This window comes from Silurus aristotelis (genome assembly GCF_946808225.1).
Source record: "Silurus aristotelis genome assembly, chromosome: 2".
Taxonomy (NCBI): Eukaryota; Metazoa; Chordata; class Actinopteri; order Siluriformes; family Siluridae; genus Silurus; species Silurus aristotelis.
In genome coordinates, this window is record NC_139575.1 from 12,000,918 (window position 1) to 12,024,021 (window position 23,104).

The 23,104-nt window shown below is 37.6% G+C and overlaps 1 protein-coding gene across 25 annotated transcripts in view; it reads right to left on the reverse strand.

The window, feature by feature from the left end:
- dlg1a (discs large MAGUK scaffold protein 1a) overlaps positions 1–23,104 on the reverse strand; it is a 130,452-nt gene that overhangs the window by 47,937 nt on the left and 59,411 nt on the right. For 3 of the 25 annotated variants that reach the window (XM_083566206.1, XM_083566204.1, XM_083566200.1), the window contains exon 1: positions 17,914–19,430. The exons of 17 other annotated variants lie outside the window; for them this stretch is intronic. In XM_083566206.1, coding sequence (XP_083422332.1) covers positions 17,914–18,126 — 213 coding nt within the window. In that variant the 5' untranslated portion in view covers positions 18,127–19,430. Of the gene's footprint in view, positions 1–2,046; positions 2,546–17,913; positions 19,431–23,104 lie in introns of those variants that run through there. 5 more of the 25 variants (XM_083566213.1, XM_083566212.1, XM_083566202.1 and 2 more) reach the window with 4 other exon arrangements.

The following is a 23,104-nucleotide window of genomic DNA, read 5'->3' on the forward strand; positions in this document are numbered from 1 at the left end:
AAAGACGATCAAGTGAAGAATCCAAACAACAACTATATACATAGAAAAAACTGCTGTGTTAATACTACTAATACTTAAAATAATACTCACCATTATGGCAAATTGCTAATTAATGATAAGCCTACCTGAGATTCCCAACAAAGTTGGTCACATATTGATCAGAGGCTAGTAAATGCAAAAAAATCATTGTGGAATCAATGAATATCAAATTCTTTACACTCAACTGATAATGAAGTTCATGGATCCTGCAAATTATTATTGGAACCCACAGGCTCATATAAATGTTAAACTAAGCTTTCATCTACAGAAAAACTGTGGTAGAAAATGTAATAAAAGCAACCAATAGCAATCTTCTATAGTGTATGGGATATAAAGCCATAGTGGAGATATTGTCTGTGGTAGCATAAAATGATATGCAAATAAATATTAATGCATAAAAAACCCAGCAAAGTACTATTTAAATATCTGATTGTGATAGTCCATCACTATTTTAATACCTAAATACAAAGACAAAACTGCAAAAAAAATATCTCAGTCCAATTACTTACAATACAATACTGTGAACGTGGACTGTATAAACATACACTGATTCCTGAATCGCAGCTTAATTAATTTTGTGTGTGTGTACATAGTGCCCTACTGGAAATCAGGCTCTAATCTCAGCTGGGTGTCCTTAGAAACAAAGAACAAGGAGCTGCTTATGATTCTCATTAGCAGTGTACCTGTCATTCCTAAAGGTGCATGGAGCTGTACCCGAGTGTGTACCTGCTGTGAGAGAGGACACAGAGCAGGCGTCTGAAGGAAAGAAACAGCTAGTGGGACACATCCGATTCCCATGCTTTCAACACTGTCCAAAACAGCTGATTCACAGACAAACCACACAGCCAAGCAGGAATTAAGAGCCAACACAGAGCCTGAGGAAGCTCCTGCAGTGCAAATGTCCTTAAGTACACAAACAATACTCCTAATGGCCTACATTTATTCTAAAAAGCATCTACCAAAGCTTTTGCAGCACTAAACCACAAACTGTGCAAACAGTGTGCACAATATGACAGGCAATATTGTCGGTTTTACAGCATGCTGTAACAATAACAGCAAAGATTATTATGCTAAAATCATTAGCACTGATTAGGGGCCTCAAGTTCTAACCAGTATCATAAAAGTCACAAGTCACACCCTAACCTTCAGTACTGATTTAATTACTCTATATAATTATAATGAATCATATTATAATATTTTGGATTAATTATAATCAATCAATAATCAATAACAATTTCCAATGCATTTATTATTATCCATACAAAGTTTTATTGAATGGTGAATATACTACACTTTAAATTTATTCACATTTAAATATATGTTACTTATAACACTTTTATTATTATTCCAATCATTAGATTTCTAGGAAAGAAGCTTCTAGTCCTTTTATATGTTACATAAAGAGCATTCTTTTTTTGCAGTAACTGTAATATATATATATATATATATATATATATATATATATATATATATATATATATATATATATATATATATATATATACTGTATACAGAAAAAGCACCAAAGGCATGCAGAGAAATGTAATATTTCAGACTGAATTATACTAAAGTATAATATTAAATATTTGCCTGTATTGACCATTTAGATTAGATAATATTAGAATAAACTTTAGTTTTATTGTGCAGAGTAGAAGTACAGGGCAAATGAAATGCAGTTAGCATCTAACCAGAATTGCAAATAGCAAAGTATATAAATAAAAAAATATATAAATGTATATGCAATATATATAAAAAATTGTATATAAGGTGCACGTGTGAAGATAAACACAGAAGGGTATTATTTATTACACACTTAATAGATGAGCCTTTTTTAAGCTTGATGCTTTTATCCAAACCCAATAAAAATCAGAACAGCTGTATCCATTTCAAGTAGAAAACACAAAGTGTACAGGCCTAGCATTCCACTAAGCACTATTACAGATGGGTATCACACAACTTCTTAATTTTTCTACTACCTGCTGACAGAATCACACCGAGAACACATACCTTCTCCAATGAAACAGTTCCCCAAGTATTTTCAAGCCACCAGGCACTGGCAGTAGCTCTCACTTTAGCCTTGCTTTTCGTCGGGCTTTTCTTAACACTCAGGTTGGTGAACTTGTGTCTGCTCTTGGTCGAGGCAGGTAAAGTGCATGAGCTATAGCGTGGGTGGAAGCCCAGGAGAGTCTGCTGCTGGCCAGATTGGGCAAGCTGAGGCTGATAAGGCTGGTAATATTGATGATGAGGAGGAGGAGGATTCTGATGCTGTTGGTGTTGCTGATGGTTTTGGCTTTGGATTTGGTGGTGGAGCTGGTGGAACTGTGGCTGCTGCTGAAGCTGGAGCCGTAGCGACTGCCTCTGTGGGTGTACAAGGATGCTCTGGTAAGACTGGATGTTCTGATGGTTCCTCGGCTGAATGCAGTTAGCTAGTTTGGTGACACCGATTCTGCACTCCTCGGAAGCTTGTGCGCAGTACTCATGGTTGTGGTAGTAGGTGGTCATCTTCCTGGCAAAAGGGATCCAGAGAAAGGCATTAGGTTTGCACCGGATCAGAGAGAAAAGGGTGCAGCCTTGAGTATGACGTTTGTCCTTCTGTTGGCAGGAAAGCGGACACAGAGTGGCAGTAAATCCAGTCCATTCCTCTGCTTTCAGCCCCCTCTGTTCCTGCTTCCACTGTTCTGCCAAGCTTCTCTTGGACTGTGACTCTCTTCCTCTTTCTCTCTTTCTGCCTTAGTCGCCCTCATCCCCCTGCGCTTGCTTGCCAATTAATGAGCTCCAATAGGCACCACACATGACAGAGCACAGACCTTTTTTTTTTTTTTTTTTTTTTTTTTTTTTTTTTTTTTAACAGGCATGAATAATCAGTGCTCCATTCTTGATTTCAGCTCAGGCATTCAGCACCCGTCGGAGACAAGTTCCACCCCTGTGCAGTAGAGGGAGATTTGCACAGTGCCTTTCCGATTTACCCAGCTTTTGTGTTTCTCCTTCATGGAATTAGCTCAAGTCATAAATAGGTCACAGAGAAAAAATGCAGTGTTCTCGACGTTTTTGCAAACATATACAATTTTTCTGTATTCCACAATACAATCCAAACAGACACGTATGTATGTATGTATGTATGTATGTATGTATGTATGTATGTATGTATGTATGTATGTATGTATGTATTATGTAACTGCAGTAAATGTCGAATATAAGAAGTTCATGCACAATATCTGAAAACATGATATTAGAGACTGCATCCTACATTCTCTTATACAGGACAAGAATGCATGTGCATGTGTTTGGTTTCTCATATAAATTATTCCAAAACACAGATCAATCTCACAATTTAAGAGTTCACAGTGGCTATGCATACTAGTACTGCAAAAAAAAAAAGTAGAAACTGATGCCATACAGTGATGCCCCCCCTGGCCTTTTATTTTTTGTAATAGATGTTTATGACACCTGTAATATTATAACATTTTCTGAACATTAAAAATAATATTTGTTATAGAAAAAATGGTGTATGTAAGTAAAAAAGCATATTTTAAAGTTATATAGTACATAACAGGTCAGCCAAAACATAATAAAATCAGTTTGCATGCAAAAAGAAGCATGTGTTACACTCAAAGTCTACAGAAGATCTACCCATCTATTTCCTTACAAATCTCACAATCTGTACCTGAGACTAAAATACTTTTAAGCAAAGCCCCATATGTAATACCATATACTGACTCTGTTCAGTTTTATATTGTTCTCTGCTTTTTATAGGTATTTTGAATGCATCTTTTTCCATGTTTAATGTTGCTTGTATTTGCACAGTGCTGTGAACCATCAAAAACACATCCTCATGTTAGTTCACTTTTACATATTTGTTCTACTGGAGTTCTACTGGAGTGAGTCCCAGCATTTTTCTTAGAAAGACAACAGTTCATTCACTAACATGATGGTAAACAACGCTAACGTGATGGCAAACAGCACAGAACCTCTCAACATTTCCTGGGCTCCAAAGTGTAAAGTGTTTTCTCTGGAGTTTATGAGGAGTCCAAGACAGTCCATTGACTCAAAACAGTCCACTGACCCCTGCCAATCATCTACTGTCCCATATGTATAAAAGTCGGAAATTATCAGGTCCTTTAATCACAGTCAGTTGTTCTGTGACATTGCATGTGAAGTAGTAATAAAAAGTAAAGTAATATCAAACAACTGTACATGTAGGAATCATCTACTGTATATTCATAAAATAGTTGCTCTTGCTTCCCTTTAAAAGCATTTACTGTACCTCAGAGCCTTATTCTGATGTTGAATAAAGTCTAGTAGGTCAAACTTGTGTTAGCACAGGCCCATGGCTAATCCACAGAATGTTTCTTTATCATTGCACCCTTTATCATATATGCTTTTATTTCTCTGCCCTAGCTATCACAAGCTCTGTGCTTAAGGCAAATCACAGTCCTAAAAGACAAAAAGCATTCAGTGAGGTGTCTCAAGATGCTACAGTCAGGGTTATATTGCTATCTTACATTTCCCTCTGAATCAGCTCATCAGTGAGAGGTGCCATTTTAATATAACAAGCCCGTTTCATTATATTGATGCAAAACCAGAGAAACTAAACTAATACCTTACAAAAAAAACAAAATTCAAGCATAAAAAGCAAATAATTAATGTGTTTTTCATTCTCGTTTGCATCTGCCTTGTATTAATTACATTCAATTTTAAAATGTAGTTTGCTCACGACATCCCAAAACATTATTCATTGGAAGCCCAAGAGGAAAAACACTGTAGCAATAAAATTCATACTGTATTGATAGCTGTAAATGTAAAGTTTAGGTTGCCTGAATGAAAGGAAAATAAAACTGTAAGCATCATTTTTAAACATAAAATGTGACCACATAGAATTTGCAAATAAATCATCAGAACCTTTATTATGTAATGATAGCATCAGCTCAAGGATAAGTGCTGTTTTTCCAGTGTCTAGTTGCTTTATATAATCTTAATCGATTGTGTTGAGACAATCAATTAAATTCTAGTATAATCAGTATTTAAAGCAATTGCAGAGTTTCTGGTGCATCTTGAGAGCTTTGAGATATGGCATGCATTGTGTCCTAATGCTGTCTAGACAACAAGAGAGGGTAATCCTACCCTACTTACAGTGCTTAGCATTAATGATGATACAAATTTGCTCAGTTTCAATTTCAAGAAATTTACTGGATGATTAATGCTGACAGGAAATTAATGATGGCAAAGCCTGAGTTCAATTCAGGGTTTTTTGCTAACTGCACTGCTAGCTACGTAGTTGGACAATATAACTGGAAACAATAGAAAATAAAGCTAGGAATATGATTTTTATTCCTGCCAGTTATGTTTTTAAATACAATATTATGGTGAAATTATTCCATTCCACTTTTAAACTACATTACCCCATTTAACTGTCCAGTAAAAGGAGTAATTAAGGCCAGAAATCTGTAAACCAATTTTCATCAACTTTGATTTATAACAGATATTTAATGGTATCTAAATGGATCACATTATTAGGTTATACACACATTAGTAAAGACTTCATAGAGAAATTGGCCACACTGGAATCCAGACCAAAGATATGAAAATTAACTTAGATGTTACTCACTACTGAAGAGTTGTGAAGGTTTGTATGACTTGTCTTTGATTTGAAAACATTAAATAAAAGTTATAGCATGGGGGATTATTTTGAAAAAGAAAAATAAGATGATTAATTTAGAGGGAAATGTATACTAGAACTGTATAATAAAATGCAACTACATTGTTTTGAGTTAACCTAAAAGCGCTGTGTCAGGGATGTTGTGTCTAAACTGGAGAGAAATTAGTATGCAAAAGTTATATGCCAGATCAGATAGGGCATATGTCAAAGAACAAAAAGCTGGATCTAAAAGCACATGAAAGGCTGAACATGAAATTCTATAGTAGATAAGAAAAAATAAATAGAATAATTCATTATTTAAAAAAAATCTCTTAATTATAGAGTTTGCAAGTTGTTTTAGCCAGAGAGCTCATGATAGTTGACCACTGACATTGAAGAGTTTCTTGAGAATTCCATGCCTCGACAGGTGTGCTGTGGTATATGGCACCAAGACGTTGCAGCACAGCCTTCGTGAAGAACTGTAAGTTGTAAAGTGTGGCCTTTATAGATTAGGTTTGTCTGGCCATGCCACAGATGCTCAAATGGATCGATATATTTGACAATTGATAATTTAACAAATAACTACCGTATTTTTTGGACTATAAGACGCTACTTTTTTCCCACGTTTGAACCCACGTTTTGGCTTAAACAACGAATCGGCTAATTTATGGATTTTTCCTGGGTTCTTCCCGGTTTCACAAACTTCAAGCCAAAAAACTGAGCGAATTAACATTAGACCAATGAAATTTCCGAACGGAAACGAAAAAACGCACCTCACCTGTGTTCTGAGCTGCACGGCATCGGGAGAAAAAACTTCCACCGGTGGTGATATTTAAACGCACGACAACGCCAAAAGAAAAATTCCCGAGAGAAAAAGTTATAATAAGAAGGAGGAAGACAGTGAACTATGACTTTCTTGGTAGGCTACTGTTTAGATACAAGCCGTTGTAACGCGTTGAGTCTGGGCCATGGGATAGCGCGCTAACTCCAGTTGCAAACAGAAATCATATAAGCACAGACAGGTGTCCAAAACTTATGCTTTTTTATTTTTCTTGGCAACAGCTTTACGGGTTAGTCAAAGAAACTTAGAAATGAGCATCAGAAAATAATAAGGACATATTCCTCGGTCTTGCACACATGCAGTAATAGCGGAAAAATGCGGTGGCAGGCTATTTCCAAAAAGCCGCTTTGCTCTTAAAGGAGCCACAACATATTTCACCTATTACACCGTGTAACAGGCACTGTCTTTCATTAAAGTCTGTGTAAAGTTCATTAGTTTCAGTGTGGACTTCGGCTTATAGACAGGTGCGGCTTATTTATGTTCAAAATAAAAATCTTTGTCAAATTCAGTGGGTGCGGCTTATATATGGGTGCGCTTTATAGTCTGGAAATTACGATACATAATTCAGCAAAACAGAGCAATTTAAAAGCTACTTTATGTATGTGGCAGCGAACGCGTGGATGAACGGTGGTTTTGCAATTGGAGAGCAGAGCCTGACGCGCTCTGATTCATTGTCCGGCGACGCCGATAAAAAGGAGACAGACAAAAGCTAAAATCGGGCTTTGAAACACCAAAAGCACAGGAATACATACATATATACACATATACATACATACATACATACATACATACATTAGGGCTGTCAATCTAAAATATTTAATCACGATTAATCACATGATTATCATGATGAATGTAGAAAATGTCTTTAACCAGATTGTTCAACAAGATTTTGAAAGGTGAGAGGATGCCTGAGGAATGGAGAAGGAGTGTGCTGGTACTGATCTTTAAGAACAAGGGAGATGTGCAGACCTGCAGAAACTACAAGGGAATTAAGTTTATTAGTCACACTATTAAGTTATGGGAAAGAAGGTCAGAAGAAGTTGCATTGCGTGCTTGTGGATTTAGAGAAAGCGTACGACAGAGTGCCAAGAGAGGAGTTGTGGTATTGTATGAGGAAGTCAGGTGTGTCATAGAAGTATGTGAGAGTGGTACAGAACATGTATTAGGACAGTGTGACAGCAGTGAAGTGTGCAATAGAAATGGCAGACTGGTTCAAGGTGGAGGTGGGATTGCATCAAAGATCGGCTCTGAGCCCTTTCCTGTTTGCAGTGGTGATGGACAGGTTGTTGGACGAGGTCAGACAGGAGTCTGATTTGTGGTGAGAGTAGGGAGTAGGTTGAGAAGAGCCTGGATAGGAGGAGTAAGACAAATTACATGTGTGGGAATGAGAGGGAGGGCAGTGGAGTGGTGCGGTTGCAGGGAGAAGAGGTAGAGAAGGTGGATGGGTTTAGGTACTTGGGGTCAACAGTGCAAAGTAATGGAGAGTGTGGAGATGTGGAGGACAGAGGGGTATGGAGACGGATGATATGCTGTGGCGATCCCAAACAGGAGCAGCCAAAAGAAGAAGAAGAAGAATCGCATGATTGTCATGAGTTGACTCGTGATTAGTCACAACTTTCTCACACAATTTAATCCATTCTAAACGTACCTTAAATTAATACTTTTTTAACAGTTTGTAATCATCTTATCAACATCGCCATTGACAAATATAGGTGCTTTATGCAAATATATGTTTATTATAACTGAAACCATAATCAATATGAATCATGAAGACAAAATATTCTTGTAAATGTTTTAAAGTAATTATGGAGTTTTAAATTGGGTTAATCATCAGGACACCAAATAAAACTTTCGGTATGTTTTACGTATATATACAGTGAGGAAAATAAGTATTTGAACACCCTGGTATTTTGCAAGTTCTCCGACTTAGAAATCATGGAGGGGTCTGAAATTGTCATCGTAGGTGCATGTCCACTGTGAGAGACATAATCTAAAAAAAAATATCCAGAAATCACAATGTATGTTTTTTTTTACTATTTTTTTGTATGATACAGCTGCAAATAAGTATTTGAACACCTTAGAAAGTCAATGTTAATATTCGGTACAGTAGCCTTTGTTTGCAATTACAGAGGTCAAACGTTTCCTGTAGTTTTTCACCAGGTTTGCACACACTGCAGGAGGGATTTTGGCCCACTCCTCCACACAGATCTTCTCTAGATCAGTCAAGTTTCTGACCTGTCGCTGAGAAACACGGAGTTTGAGCTCCCTCCAAAGAGTCTCTATTGGGTTTAGGTCTGGAGACTGGCTAGGCCACGCCAGAACCTTGATATGCTTCTTACAGAGCCACTCCTTGGTTATCCTGGCTGTGTGCTTCGGGTCATTGTCATGTTGGAAGACCCAGCCTCGACCCATCTTCAATGCTCTAAATGAGGGAAGGAGGTTGTTCCCCAAAATCTTGCAATACATGGCCCCGGTCATCCTCTCCTTAATACAGTGCAGTCGCCCTGTCCCATGTGCAGAAAAACACCCCCAAAGCATGATGCTACCACCCCCATGCTTCACAGTAGGGATGGTGTTCTTAGGATGGTACTCATCATTCTTCTTCCTCCAAACACATTTAGTGGAATTATGACCCAAAAGTTCTATTTTGGTCTCATCTGACCACATGACTTTCTCCCATGACTCCTCTGGATCATCCAAATGGTCATTGGCAAACTTAAGATGTGCCTGGACATGTGCTTGTTTAAGCAGGTGAACCTTCCGTGCCATGCATGATTTCTAACCATGACGTCTTAGTGTATTACCAACAGTAACCTTGGAAACGGTGGTCCCAGCTCTTTTCAGGTCATTGACCAGCTCCTCCTGTGTAGTTCTGGGCTGATTTCTCACCTTCCTTAGGATCATTGAGACCCCACGAGGTGAGATCTTGCATGGAGTCCCAGTCCGAAGGAGATTGACAGTCATGTTTAGCTTCTTTCATTTTCTAATGATTGCTCAAACAGTGGACCTTTTTTCACCAAGCTGCTTGGCAATTTCCCCGTAGCCCTTTCCAGCCTTGTGGAGGTGTACAATTTTGTCGCTAGTGTCTTTGGACAGCTCTTTGGTCTTGGCCATGTTAGTAGTTGGATTCTTACTGATTGTATGGGGTGGACAGTTGTCTTTATGCAGCTAACGACCTCAAACAGGTGCATCTAATTTAGGATAATAAATGTAGTGGAGGTGGACATTTTAAAGGCAGACTAACAGGTCTTTGAGGGTCAGAATTCTAGCTGATAGACAGGTGTTCAAATACTTATTTGCTGCTGTATCATACAAATAAATAGTTTAAAAATCATATATTGTGATTTCTGGATTTCTAAGTGGGAAAACTTGCAAAAAAGCAGGGTGTTCAAATACTTATTTTCCTCACTGTATATATATATATATATATATATATATATATATATATATATATATATATATATATATATATATATATATATATATATATAAAAAGGAACCAGACTCAAAAGGAAAACCCATCCTCATTTGTCTGTTTGTTTGTCATTATAGTTTTTAAACAATACAGAACACTGGAGAGTGAGAACTAACATGAGCACTGAAATGTAAGAATATGAGTAATGTCCTTTTTACAGTCTTTTACAGTCATTTGAGATCATGGAACCAGCAGCTGCTAAGCAACTCATAAAATAGCTCCACATTTGCGATCATCACAGATCCAACACCAGCTTCTCCATGCCAGAGCCTTTAAACACTCAAAGAGGTCCAATGTCCAAGGAATTAGCACAGCTGCTGTTCATGATATTAACAAGCACAAGTTGATAATGTGCATGTGATCATATGTACTGGAGCACAAGGGTATTATATGATGTGGTATGTGTTATGTGTAGGCCTTGTTTAAAAGATACGTTTTTAATCTGCACTTATACTGGGAGAGTGTGTCTGAGCCGCTAACACAGCAAGATTATTCAGTTTAGGAGCCAAATGTGAGAATGCTCTACCACCTTAGTGGACTTTGCTATTCTAGGAACTACAAGTCCAGAGTTTTGAGATCTAAAGGAGCGTGACAAATTGTAGCGTGTTAGAAGACTGGATAGATACATGGGAGCCAAACCATTTAGTGTTTTGTAAGTAAGTAGCAGTAGTATGTAGTCAATTCGAAATTTAACAGGTAGCCAGTATAGGGATGATAAGATTGTCGACTGTGTTTTTAGAAATCCAAAGTCACTGCACCTGTTTACCAAGAAATGTTATAGCACTTCATGCTTCCTTCTGCTGATCAGCTTTTTAAAGATGGTGATTTCATTTTCCAGCAGGATTTGGCACCTGCCCACACTGCCAAAAGAACCAAAAGTTGGTTAAATTACCATGGTGTTGGTGTGCTTGACCGGCCAGCAACTCACCAGATTTCGCCTCCATAGAGAATCTATTGGGTATTGTCAAGAGGAAATAAGAAACAAGAGACCAAAAAATGCAGGTGAGCTGAAGGCCACTGTCAAAGAAACCTGGGCTTCCATACCACCTTAGCAGTGCCACAGATTAATCATATCCATGCCATGCTGAATTAAGAGAGTAATTAAAGCAAAAGGAGCCCCTACTAGGTATTGTATATTGTATAGTACATATACAGTAAATGAACATACTTTCCAGAAGGCCAACAATTCACTACTGTCTGGTGGGTTCAATTTATCACAATTAAAAGAACCAAAGATTTAAACTACTTCAGTCTGTGTGCATTGAATTTATTTATTACACGTTTCACAATTTAAGTTCAATTACTGAAATAAATGAACTTTTTCATGACATTCTAATTTATTGAGATGCACCTATATATATATATATATATATATAAAATTATATTTATATAAATTTGTGCATTGTCAGAATTGTTTATTTGTGTATTGATAATAAAGTGTAGCCATCCATCTATTATGTGATTTGAGATACAGCCTTAAATCTAAATGTGTACAGTCACAGCTGTGAGATTAATGTGCACAGCGGAGGAAGAGCATGGCTCAACCCATGTTATGAAATGTTGTTGTGCAAATATCTTGCACCATCACTTTTTAACTAAAGAGTATCACATTCCTAAATCATACACAATGTAGCATTAAGCACATTCTCCGTTTGCATATACTATAGACTCGAGACAATTTGTTGCAACTACAGTACGCCACTGAACAAATATTTCCCTGCAAAAAGACAGACGGGAATGGTACCATTATAATAACAAAATTAATATAATTACTCAGGTAAAGAAAAAATTTTGATTTGAGCATGGAAGACATCAGAGGTTTAACCAGAGCATGTCTTACCTCAAAAACTGAATTTTACATACAATTATGAACTATAATTATGTAGCAGGTGACGGCTTAGATGGCTTATCCTTTAAACCATGGGCATATTTTCTTAACAGAAAAACCACATTGAATTTACAAATACATTGGCATCAATGTACTATAAAAAAATTTAACTAAATTTTACTTTGTACTAAAAGCAAATTAAAATCATTTAACATTTGCCTACATTACATGCTATATCATGACCTTGATTTTGATTGTGCACAGTGCATCTCTTTATTCTTTATTCTTACTTTCTACTCTTAGATAACGTTATTTCATACACTGTACTTTCCACTGATCTATCTTTTGTAGTTGCTAACTCTTAATACGATATAATGGTAAGACTGTAATAATTCTGTAACATAATATATTAACAACATTGCATAGTTCTAGCAATGTACAACTCGTACCAACTCAGAAAACAGCCGTGAGTGGGTGTACAGTTTTTTAAGAGAGCTGTAGGTGGTCCAGTGTGTTGGTGCTGCGTTCTCTGCAAGGAGACACTCATGCTTGTGTTGTCTGCAGGGCGAGTGTTCACGCCTGCTGCTGTGATTCATAGCTGAGCGAAACTCCTTCCCACACAGCCCACAACTCGCTGCTCGAACAGCTGAGCCAGCCGAGACGTGAACAATGCATCATCAAAGCACTGATCCCATTTCTAATTCACTATGACCTTGCTGTGTCACAAACGCCAAAGCGTGTCCGTCGTTCGTTCTGGCCAGGAGGTTGGGAAAAATGCACTATTTCTCATGAGGAAAAAAAAGCTCTGGAGATGGTAGACTGAGGAGCATTTAATTATTCAGCCACACGACACACGCTGTCATTCAGAATGCTGCGCTTGACAGATAAGAGAAATAAATAAACAAGTATTGCCACATGACTGTGCTTCCTTGCTTGCTGATTACTATGGCAATGCCATGGCAACAGCTGAAGCTGCAGCAAGTCCAGGAGGGTTACGCACCTCCCCAGGACGAGAGGGAGCTTGTGTCTTATCTCAAACTGCAAACTGGCCTGATTAGGAATAGAAATTGTGCTTTGAAAATGTAAATTTCATAAACACAGCAGCACACTATATAGATTTTACTTTTTTTTTTTTTTTTTTTTTTTTTAATATGAGCCAACAGAGGAGGGCATCATTAAAGTGCAGATCTACAATTTGTATTAATGAAAGCCTGTCGTAGTTCTCTGTCAAGATCCCAAATTTTGCAAACCCACAAGCTGAGAGGGTGTTAGAGAGTGAAGGCTCTTTATTGTGTGAGCATGGGCAGGAAACATGTTGGTTAGAAAAGCTCAGCAGTAGCTCTGCAGGTTTGCCTCTGCCAGAAATAGATCTGCATGAGCAAGAACAACAGGGACTGACAATGAGATTCTGCTTCACATAGCCTTCAGTGCATGAGCTGATTGATTTGACATACATGTTAACCAAAGCATGCAACTGGCGAGTAAAGAAATGTACAAAAATAAAAAATCATGGGGATAAAAACTGACAACCAGAACATCTGTTTTCTATACACCTGGCAATATAACACATTGACTACAACTATTATGACCTGTGTTAAAAGCAAATAAAGATATCAGCATACTAACACCGTTAATGCAACATTAACCAGGAAATGTAAATGATTTGAGTCATACAAGCACTACAGCAAGACAACAGTCTTACCTATTTAGTTATGGAACAATTTATCAGACAGGCAAGGTTTTGTTCGTGCCTTACACCAAAATCCATCATTTTCCCTGTTCTTCTCCTCCATATACAAGAAAGTATTTCATATGGATTTTAGTACAAGTTCCATTCCATAAATCATAAATTATTTCTGACTAGAGATAAAAGTAGGAAATGGATCCTCTTTACCGGCACGTCATATAACCAGGTCCTCCTGCATATAAGCTATAAACAGTACAACAGATGTGAGTTACACCTAACACCTACACGGATCAACAGTTACATACAGCCTTCATTTCACCCTACAAAATGAATGACATACAATATGTCTTGTTGCCTAGCAGTGATATTAAAGACATGCATTGCGAGATTGCAAATATCTTAATCTGATTTGTTAGAAGGCAATTAGTTTTCTGTAAGAGCAGCTCTGGCAGTTGTGCAATCAGTAAATCATAGGTTTATATTAATGCACTCAGTCTATTATATTATTGTCCTTATAGTATCACCTAAATTGCAGGGATTTGTATGCTGGATGCTGCAGATAACCTAAGCCTAATAATAAACTGATAAAAATAGCATTTTGTTGCAACTTTTTTAGAAGAAGGCTTCAGTGTCAGATGTAAGCAATTTTTTTGGTAACACTGTAATTATCTGTTTTATTTAATTACTATAAGAACAAATGCTTATAGCAGGAAGTGTTAAATGATAACTTTCTTTAAAAATAAAATAAAAATATGTGCAAATTGTTACGGTATAAAACCTTAAGCGTGCTGGTTTTGGGAAAAACTTCAACAGGGAAATGGTAATTTCACTTTGTGTACGAGTGCATCACGTCACCTTTCGTTGATTATCCTCTCTCGTGTTTTATTTCAACTGTATTTTAATCAAGCAATAACAAACACTGAGAAGCAGTGAAAAATGTTCCTCACTATTAAGATGTTTGTGAGTAAATATTTTATTGCAGGCCCAGAGGCCTGCTATTCCTACGTAATGTTGTTTTATATCATTAACTCAAAGAAATAACGATGATTATCGATTATTCTAGTTTTTGAGTATTCTACCGATTAGTCCATCGAATAATCGAGTAATCGGATAAGGAATACTTTTTCCTCATTAAAAAGAGCAATACTAAATATGCAAGAAAAAAATAAGGCAGGTCTCTTGAAACGAACAGTAATATTTAGGTCATATTTATTTTTTTCTTTTTAGAAAAATTTACATTTTTATTGCTGAAATTGCAATCTGTGAAAACTATATCCATTTAAATTGCAAATTTTATATATATATATATATATATATATATATATATATATATATATATATATATATATATATATATATATATAAAAATCATAAACACAAATATTAAAATCTATTTTAAATTACTTTTAAAAAAAACACTATGGTATTTTCTGTATGTTTTAGTTTGAAATAATCTACGGCTGCAACAACTAATCGCTAAAATCGACAATAATAGATATTGATTCGTTGTGGATGAATACAGTTATTGATTAGTTGGGCTGTTCAAGTTACGTGTTAGCATGACAGTAAGACAACACAGCCGGTTGCAAAATGGCAAAGAGTATGTCAAACGGGAGGAGGAAAAAGTGTGTGTCCCAAGTCACGGATGAAGGTGAAACATCAGCACGGTGAGCAAAAACTGTATAATGCTCATCATGTGAAAATGGTATAGTTTAAGGAAGTGCTATTGTGTAAACTGTTTGTTTGCTAACTCCGGGAAAGTCGCACAGGATCTGTCGTGACTCGCGATAAGCTCGCTCGCAACAATTACATTTTTAGGCACTGTTGTGGTTTTCAGCAAATGATTATGCATTTGTACACCAATGCAAATATAAAAAAAAAAAATAATTCATTAAGCCTGTTGCTGCGTTTCTCCGTTCAATTCTGCATTTGTGTACTACAACAGTTACCTTTTATGTTTATGCATATATTATTTCATTATACAAAATTAAATTAATTATATATTCTAGATGCTTATATCTTCACAAATAAACAAAATGTCTGTGTATTTTTTAAACAGAAATTGTAAAAACAATGTATTATATTTTATATATATTTTTTATAAGCATGATTGTCAACTTGCTATCTGCAATTATCATTTAAAACAATACAAATGTTGATTTACACAACTTGCTTTACCTTGCATACTCAAATGCTTTATTTTTCACAGAAAGAAACAATCCAGCATGAGTGAATTTGTTAAAGAAGAAATCCTCCATGTGCTTCTTAACAAGCCTCTATAAGCTTGATAAAATGTCTAAATTAAAGATTGCTAAACTCAGAATGTGTCTTCCTTTTTTTAAGCACACTTTGATACATAAATACTCTGAATTAGGGGTGTATATAGTTATAACAAGCAAACCATCTAATAAAAAAAAAGCTGTTGTTTTTTCTAATCCAATCAATCGATTAATAAAAAAAAGTAAATAAACAAATAACAAATAATCGTCAGATTAATCAAATAGTCAAATTAATTAAATAATTGTTAGTTGCAGCCGTAAAATTATCCCAAACTTTGGAAACTTTCTGTTGTGTAATTTTGCCTGAATCTTCTTCTCCCCTTTCGCTGTTTTCTCTCTGTTCCTCCATTTTTCATTCTGCAGCGTCTTCTATGTTTATCTGTCCAGGGGTCTCATTTATAAACGTGGCATATGCATGTTTTTTAGCCTCGTTTTGTGCGTACAAAACGGGGCTATAAACTTGCCCACTTTTCACGCAAAGGTTGTGATTTGTAAAAAAAAAAATAAAATAGACGAAAGAAAGTGCACACCTGTAAGTCAACTCTGAACCCTGCGTACGCTAAACGTGGAAACACAGTAGGTGAGAAAAGGGAATTTGCAACAAAGATAGCACGCACATCTTTTGCGTGGAAAGTGGGCACGTTTCTATCCCAGTTTTGTTACGATTATAAATAAGACCCCAGAGCGGTCCAGAGTTTAGCTCGTGTTACGTCAGTAATAATGTTCCGTGCGGAAACACAGTGTTAATTGTGTAGTTAAATAGACTAGACGAAATAAATATTAAATATCAAATAATTTGCCTCAATGCTTTTTTTTGCATTTGAATTACTCGAGTTACTTAACGAATGGGGGGAGTGGTGGCTCCAGCGGTTAAGGCGCTGGGTTGCCGATCGGAAGGTCTGGGGTTCAAGCCCCGGTATCGCCAAGCTGCCACTCTTGGGCCCTTGAGCAAGGCCCTTAACCCTCTATGCTCCGGGGGTCCCTTACGAGGGAAATATCAAGGTCCGTGACGTCAGAGTGACGTGGGGCCGCCTTCCCGTGGGCTCACCACCTGCAGGAGGGACCGTAAGGGACGGTGCTGTGAGGATTGGGCAGCAGTCGAAGGCGGGGGCCTGCTTAGACTGCTGCCCCCGCGACCCGAATTACGGATAAGCGGGAGAAAATGAATGAATGAATGAATACTTAACGAATCGTTTCCTAAACTGAATCATGTTCCTTCACGCACTTGCTGCTTTTGCCTTTTGAAAAGAGGTCATGAAAAAGAAATGAAGTTATATTGTTGTGGTAACAGAGTCGAGGGGGAGAATAAAAAGGTAGACTGGAAACCCTTTTGTTGCATGATCCATTCTTGCAGTTTTCATTTCAGGTCATGACCCTATTAACCAGCAGTCAGACTTTAATAGGCACAATAAGTACACACGTGCTGTGCTGCCCCATTCACTGCCCTTTCTGTGCCCACACACTGGACACCAAGGTCACGAAGGAGGAGCAGGAGGCATGACTCCAGCCTCTTAACTATGTCCTATAATTAAATCTTACTCTAGGTATATGGCAATCACTCATGCTCCCACTAAGTGCTTTAGCCCCAATGGGAGACAGCCACTCAGAGAAGCAGGCTGGTGTGATTGTTCACTCTGTCTTTCACTCCGAAGGACTTCTAAGTGCTTATGAAACAATGGAGCCCTCTCAATCTCATTAGACAAATGCTGATTTATGGTGGCCATATATATGACACGATTCACATTCAGAGAGCTCGCAATATAATCATGACAGAATTCACATAACCATGGACCCAACCATGAAATAAAGACGAACTTAACAAACATAAAAAAAAAAAAAACCTCTTATAGATAGTTTTACACTGTTAGATAAAAAAAAAGAGCAACACATTATGAACATATGATTTTGAGATTAGTAAGTCTATTATATGATAGACTGTACCAAAATGCATATATCTTAAATTTAGGTTTATTATATTTTAAGCTAAAAAAAGTGGGAAATATTATTAGTCTAGGGCAAGTGCATCTAATAAGTCAACTTCAACCTGAAGTGCTCATAATAACATCTCTACACACCCATTTGAAGGATCTAGCATCTGTGCAACAGGTGGTAGGCATTGTGGAATTTACCTGTCCAGTCCCGGCTGTGATGCAGTCGCTGAAGGCATTACGGCGTGTGAAGAAGGCAAGCAGCTGCTGCCAGCGAGATGATGAGGGCAGCTCTTCACTGGAGCTACGCTTGGCCCACTGCCTCTGTTTCTGCCCTGGGGCGCTGTGAGATGTACCGGTATTGGCCCGACCTCCCCGTGGGTAGAGCGTGCTGTTCCCGAATATGTAGTTCATTGCCACTTTGGATCATTCACGGCTGGAAAGGAACTCCAACAGCTGTCAAGCGAAGAGGCACCACGCAAAATGAGAAGCAAGAGCAAGAGAGGGGGAGGGAAAACGCATCTGGGTAAAGTTACAGCATCCTCTCCTGAATTCACAAAGCCGAACTGTACAAGCGGAACTCCGACAAAAGTCTGAGGTGCCGAAATCCATCTGGACGCAAAATTATGGTGGATCTATGGTCCAGATCAAGCAACAGGTCAAGCATCCAGCAGCTTCATGCTGCTGAGAAAAGTGGGAAGCAAGGTGGATGTAGGAGTGTGATGACACTGCCCACGAGTAGCACGCACCACTCTGGGCTTCTGGCTCCAGACTAGTGGAGACCTAAGAGAGGATCAATGAGGGAATGTGGAGGTCTCAGCGTATGAGGAAAACTCTAAGAGCTCTAAGAGGCAGGAAATGGGTTCAAATATCAGGCATGTGTTGCAGGCGAAAGCCCACAAACGCCACCAGGGATTCATAATCTAAATGGACTCAGGCTAGAAGATTGGCCAAGCCCAGTTATCAATCACAGCACATTCTTAACAGCAAGAGACAGCCTTAGTGTGCACATTAAATATGAATGGTGGCATTCAGGGTGGTGCCGTGTAGAATAAGTAAGAACGAAATATAGGCATTGCGTCTTCCTCGTCCAAGACATGGCTAGTCAGAGAGTAGTGTAGGTCTACAGGAGCTCATCAGAAACACCCAAGCCACATCACTTTAAGCTAATAACCTCATCACTGGTTAAGAGGATGTGAATTATACATACCAAAGTTCATGCTAATGTACATACTCACGACTCCAAATGCGAGAGATGTGCAAAAAACATGTCAGGTTAACAAGCAAGTATGGTCCAGCGGGAAAAAAAAAAAAAAGGTAAATCCAAGAGAAGAGTGAGCACTCCAGATTCGGCAGATGCCTGCTCGCTCCTTGCGATTTAGATCAGTTTTCACACTGCGGTCTCTCTCTATCTAACATGCGCACACGCGATTCAGTGAGGGGGAGACAAAAGGCTGTGCTTTCACAGGCAGAGAGGGAAAAAAAAGAGAAAGCAAATTCAAAAATAACCACATGCTTCTGTTAATACGAGTGGAACGCCCGCAGATTCACAGCACAGCAATCCTCTGCATCGGAGCCTGATGAAGACGGCTGTGTGCTTGCTGACACTGTCCAAGGTGTGCCACAGGTGTCAAATGAGGTAACAGACATTGTCACAGCTTGTGCTTCTATTCCCCCAGGACCAAAACCATGGCAACAGTTTTCACATCAAATAAAGCAAGGCAAACCCACAGAGCTTGTGCACTCCTTTCTGCTCAGTCGACATAGGTTCAGAAACAGAACAAGAGGGAACCGCAAATTACTGCTAACTATCAAGCTGCAATTAGCTAAAGGCTTTAAATAAGGCACAGTTTACATTAGCGCCAGAATAAAAAAATCATCATGTGTTCTGAATAAATGGCAAAAAATGTAGTAACATGTGAAGCATATATGATAATCCCTTATATATATTTTGAATGCAGATAATTTTTTAAAATTCTGAACGCAGTTAAAATTAGCTCTACAATAAACAGATACTACATATACATATATATATATATACACACACATCCAGCAATTAAAACCGTTCGTGTGGAAACACAGCAATAGTTCCATTGGGTGTCCTGATGATTCACAAAATTTAAAACACAATAATTACTATAAAACATTTAGAAAAATATTTTGTCTTTATCCTCTATGTTGAGTTTGGTTTAACTTATAATAAACATACATTTGCACAAAGCATCTATATTTGTCAATGTCTATGTTGTTTAGGATATTAAAAACTTTTTTTTTTAAAGTATAAATTTAAGGTACATTTAGAACAGAAAAAAATGTGCGATGAAGTTGCGATTAATCAAAAGTTAACTCATGACAATCGTGTAATTAATTGTTATTAAATATTTTAACCAATTGACAGCCTAATATATATATATATATATATATATATATATATATATATATATATATATATATATATATATATATATATATATATATATATATATATATTAGGGATGCACCGAAATGAAAATTCTTGGCCGAAACCGAAAACTGAAAAAGAGGAAAGCAAGGCTGAAAACCGAAACACCGAAAGAAATTATGCCAATTATTATTACCATTGCATTTATGGCTATAATTGTGTACTAAACTTACTAAAATCAAGGCATTTCCATTGCATAAATTAATATTAAAGTTTCAAAGAATAAATCAATTACAAATCATGAAAATATTTATTTATAGCACATTGCAACAATGCACAGGATAAAATAAATTAAAATTCAAACTTAAATGTTTAACTTAAATGCACTCATGTGTACATTAAATAATAATGTACAGGCCCTCTGTCCTGCTGAAAGGTTGTAAAATTAAATATGTTCTTTCATAAAAACAAAGTGCATTCAGAACAAGTGCAACTGCTTAAAGATACAACAATACAACAACATCACTGGGAAACTTCCTGCCTTTTCAAAAACGTCCACCACAGACGGAGTGCGCATGCTCGGAGGGGTTTTGCTTTTCTGTGCCGCGTTCCTCTTATATTCAGCATAGCGATCGGGATGTTTGGATTTCAGGTGATAAATTAAACCCGACGTGAAGAAAGTCTTTGCAGACGAAATTTCGGCATTACATGTTTTGCAAATCGCTATCCGTGGGTCTTTCTAAGATTCACTGAAATACGTCCACACCGCAGACATGTTGCTTCAGACATGCACGTGCAGGCAGCGGTTTCTGTTTGCGTCATCACAACAAGCTGTCGTGTTTTTTTGGTGATTAAAGTCTTTCGGCCGAAAACCGAAAATGCACTTTTGGGCCATTTTCGGCCGAAAAATTTCAGTGGCCGAATATCCGGTGCATCCCTGATATATATATATATATATATATATATATATATATATATATATATATATATATATATATATATATATATATATATATATATATATATATATATATAATTTATATAACGAGAGTGTTAAAAAAAACAGTCAGCCAACAACAGAATATATATATATATATATATATATATATATATATATATATATATATATATATATATATATATATATATATATATATATATATATATATTCTGTTGTTGGCTGACTGTTTTTTTTAACACTCTCGTTATACAAAATGCATTCACTTGCACAATACACACTGCTTTTTATTTTAAGTCATTTTAGTAATTTCCTTCTTAGCACTGCTCAATTTTCTTCACTTTGTTTTACCCATAATGTGTACATTTTTTTGAAATCTGCTATTTCAGACTGCTGTATTATATTGCAGCTAACCCACACATCCAATTCGTTAAGCAAACACAAACTTAAACACTCATACACACACAATGGTGAAAAGAAATCCTAAAGATCCATATGGAATGGACCTTCTGCCTCCACTGTTTATTGCCTCATAGTCCCTGAGCCCCTCTGCACCTCTTCTCCCAACCTATGGAGTTCAGAGCAATCAATCAATAATGTAACATGAGGACAAAGTGCTTCTGAATGGCCCTGCTACTAGCTTAAGCTTTCAGCTTCATGGTCAATAAATTTTGCTAGTGCACAAGGAAAGAGACAAGCAAGGTTTCATCCAACTTGTCTTTTCTCACCAGGTGATGCAAAATAAACAACTATGGCTTTATAAATGGGACGTTTTTGCTGTGCTGTTACACAGATGTCTAAGAAGCATGGAAAATGAAAGGCCGCCATTAACAATCCACAGTCTACATTTCACTTGATGTAAAGCAACCTGGTTTGCCACAATGCTGATTTGATCCAAAGAACAAATATAAAGCAGCCGTAAGCAAACATAAATTCTCGCCTGAATTTGTGATTTCATAAAAAAGTAGACACAGCAGCAGCACAGAGGAACTAACAGACATTATGCAGATTCTGATTAACAAAACAGCTCGCAGAAATAAACATCTCCCTCAAACTCGAGAAGATTGTCGTTAAGGTGTCTTATTTTATCTCCTGCTTATCCCTCCAGGTGATTCACATGCAGAGCTGAAAGCTAACACACATGGAGCAGAGGGAGTTCGTTGGCATGCATTTCTGAGATCAGCCTCCCATATCTGATACTGTCTACCCACCAAGAACTGCAGCTGCAGCCTTCTGCTCCTCCCGAAACTCCTCATTAAGCGTCGGCCCATCTTTTTAGCGTACCAGATGGAGGCGAGCATGTCACCTACGCAGCCTCGGGGAGCTAAGCTTTGACCCCGAACTGTTCTCCCCAAGGAGCTGTGACTTGGTGAGTCTACAGTTTAGGGTGCATACAGCAGATAAAGTCAAGCACTAACACTTTAAAGTCTGTCCTTGTCTGCATCCAGAAGCCAGGCTTGCTGGAGAGCTCGCACACAGGCATGCTGACTGCAAGGGACTCTCAGTCTGTCCGATTCGCCAGGAGTGACACAGCTCATTTTTCACTAACACTGTTTCCCCCCCTCCTCCCTGTAGTCCTCATCTATCCTGAGCCATGCTAGTAGAGGCAGGGAGCATATACTTCAATAAGCTGTGATAAATGAAATGCAGCACAAATCACTACATTGAAAAAGAATGAAAAGTCTTATGACAAGTGGGGAGTTCTGTTTCGGGTGGGTGAATAGAGAACAGATGACAAAATGGGGATATCTGAAGAATGGTGAGAAAATGTATAGAAATTAGGGTGATCTATGTTAGAGAAAATTACAGCAGGTAGGGAAGTGTGTGTTGGGTGGGGAGTCTAAAACCAGCGAGAAAGTCTGGAGCAGAAGCTCTGTACGAGGTGAGGAAGTCCAATATAGAGCAGTTTTAAAAGTCTACAAGATGTAAAGGTGTTTGCCACAGGTTTAGACGTCTTGGGCAGGTGGGAAGAAGTAGTCCAGATGTCGAAATCTGTGCCAGGTGATAAAATCTGAGGCAGGTGAGGACAATAT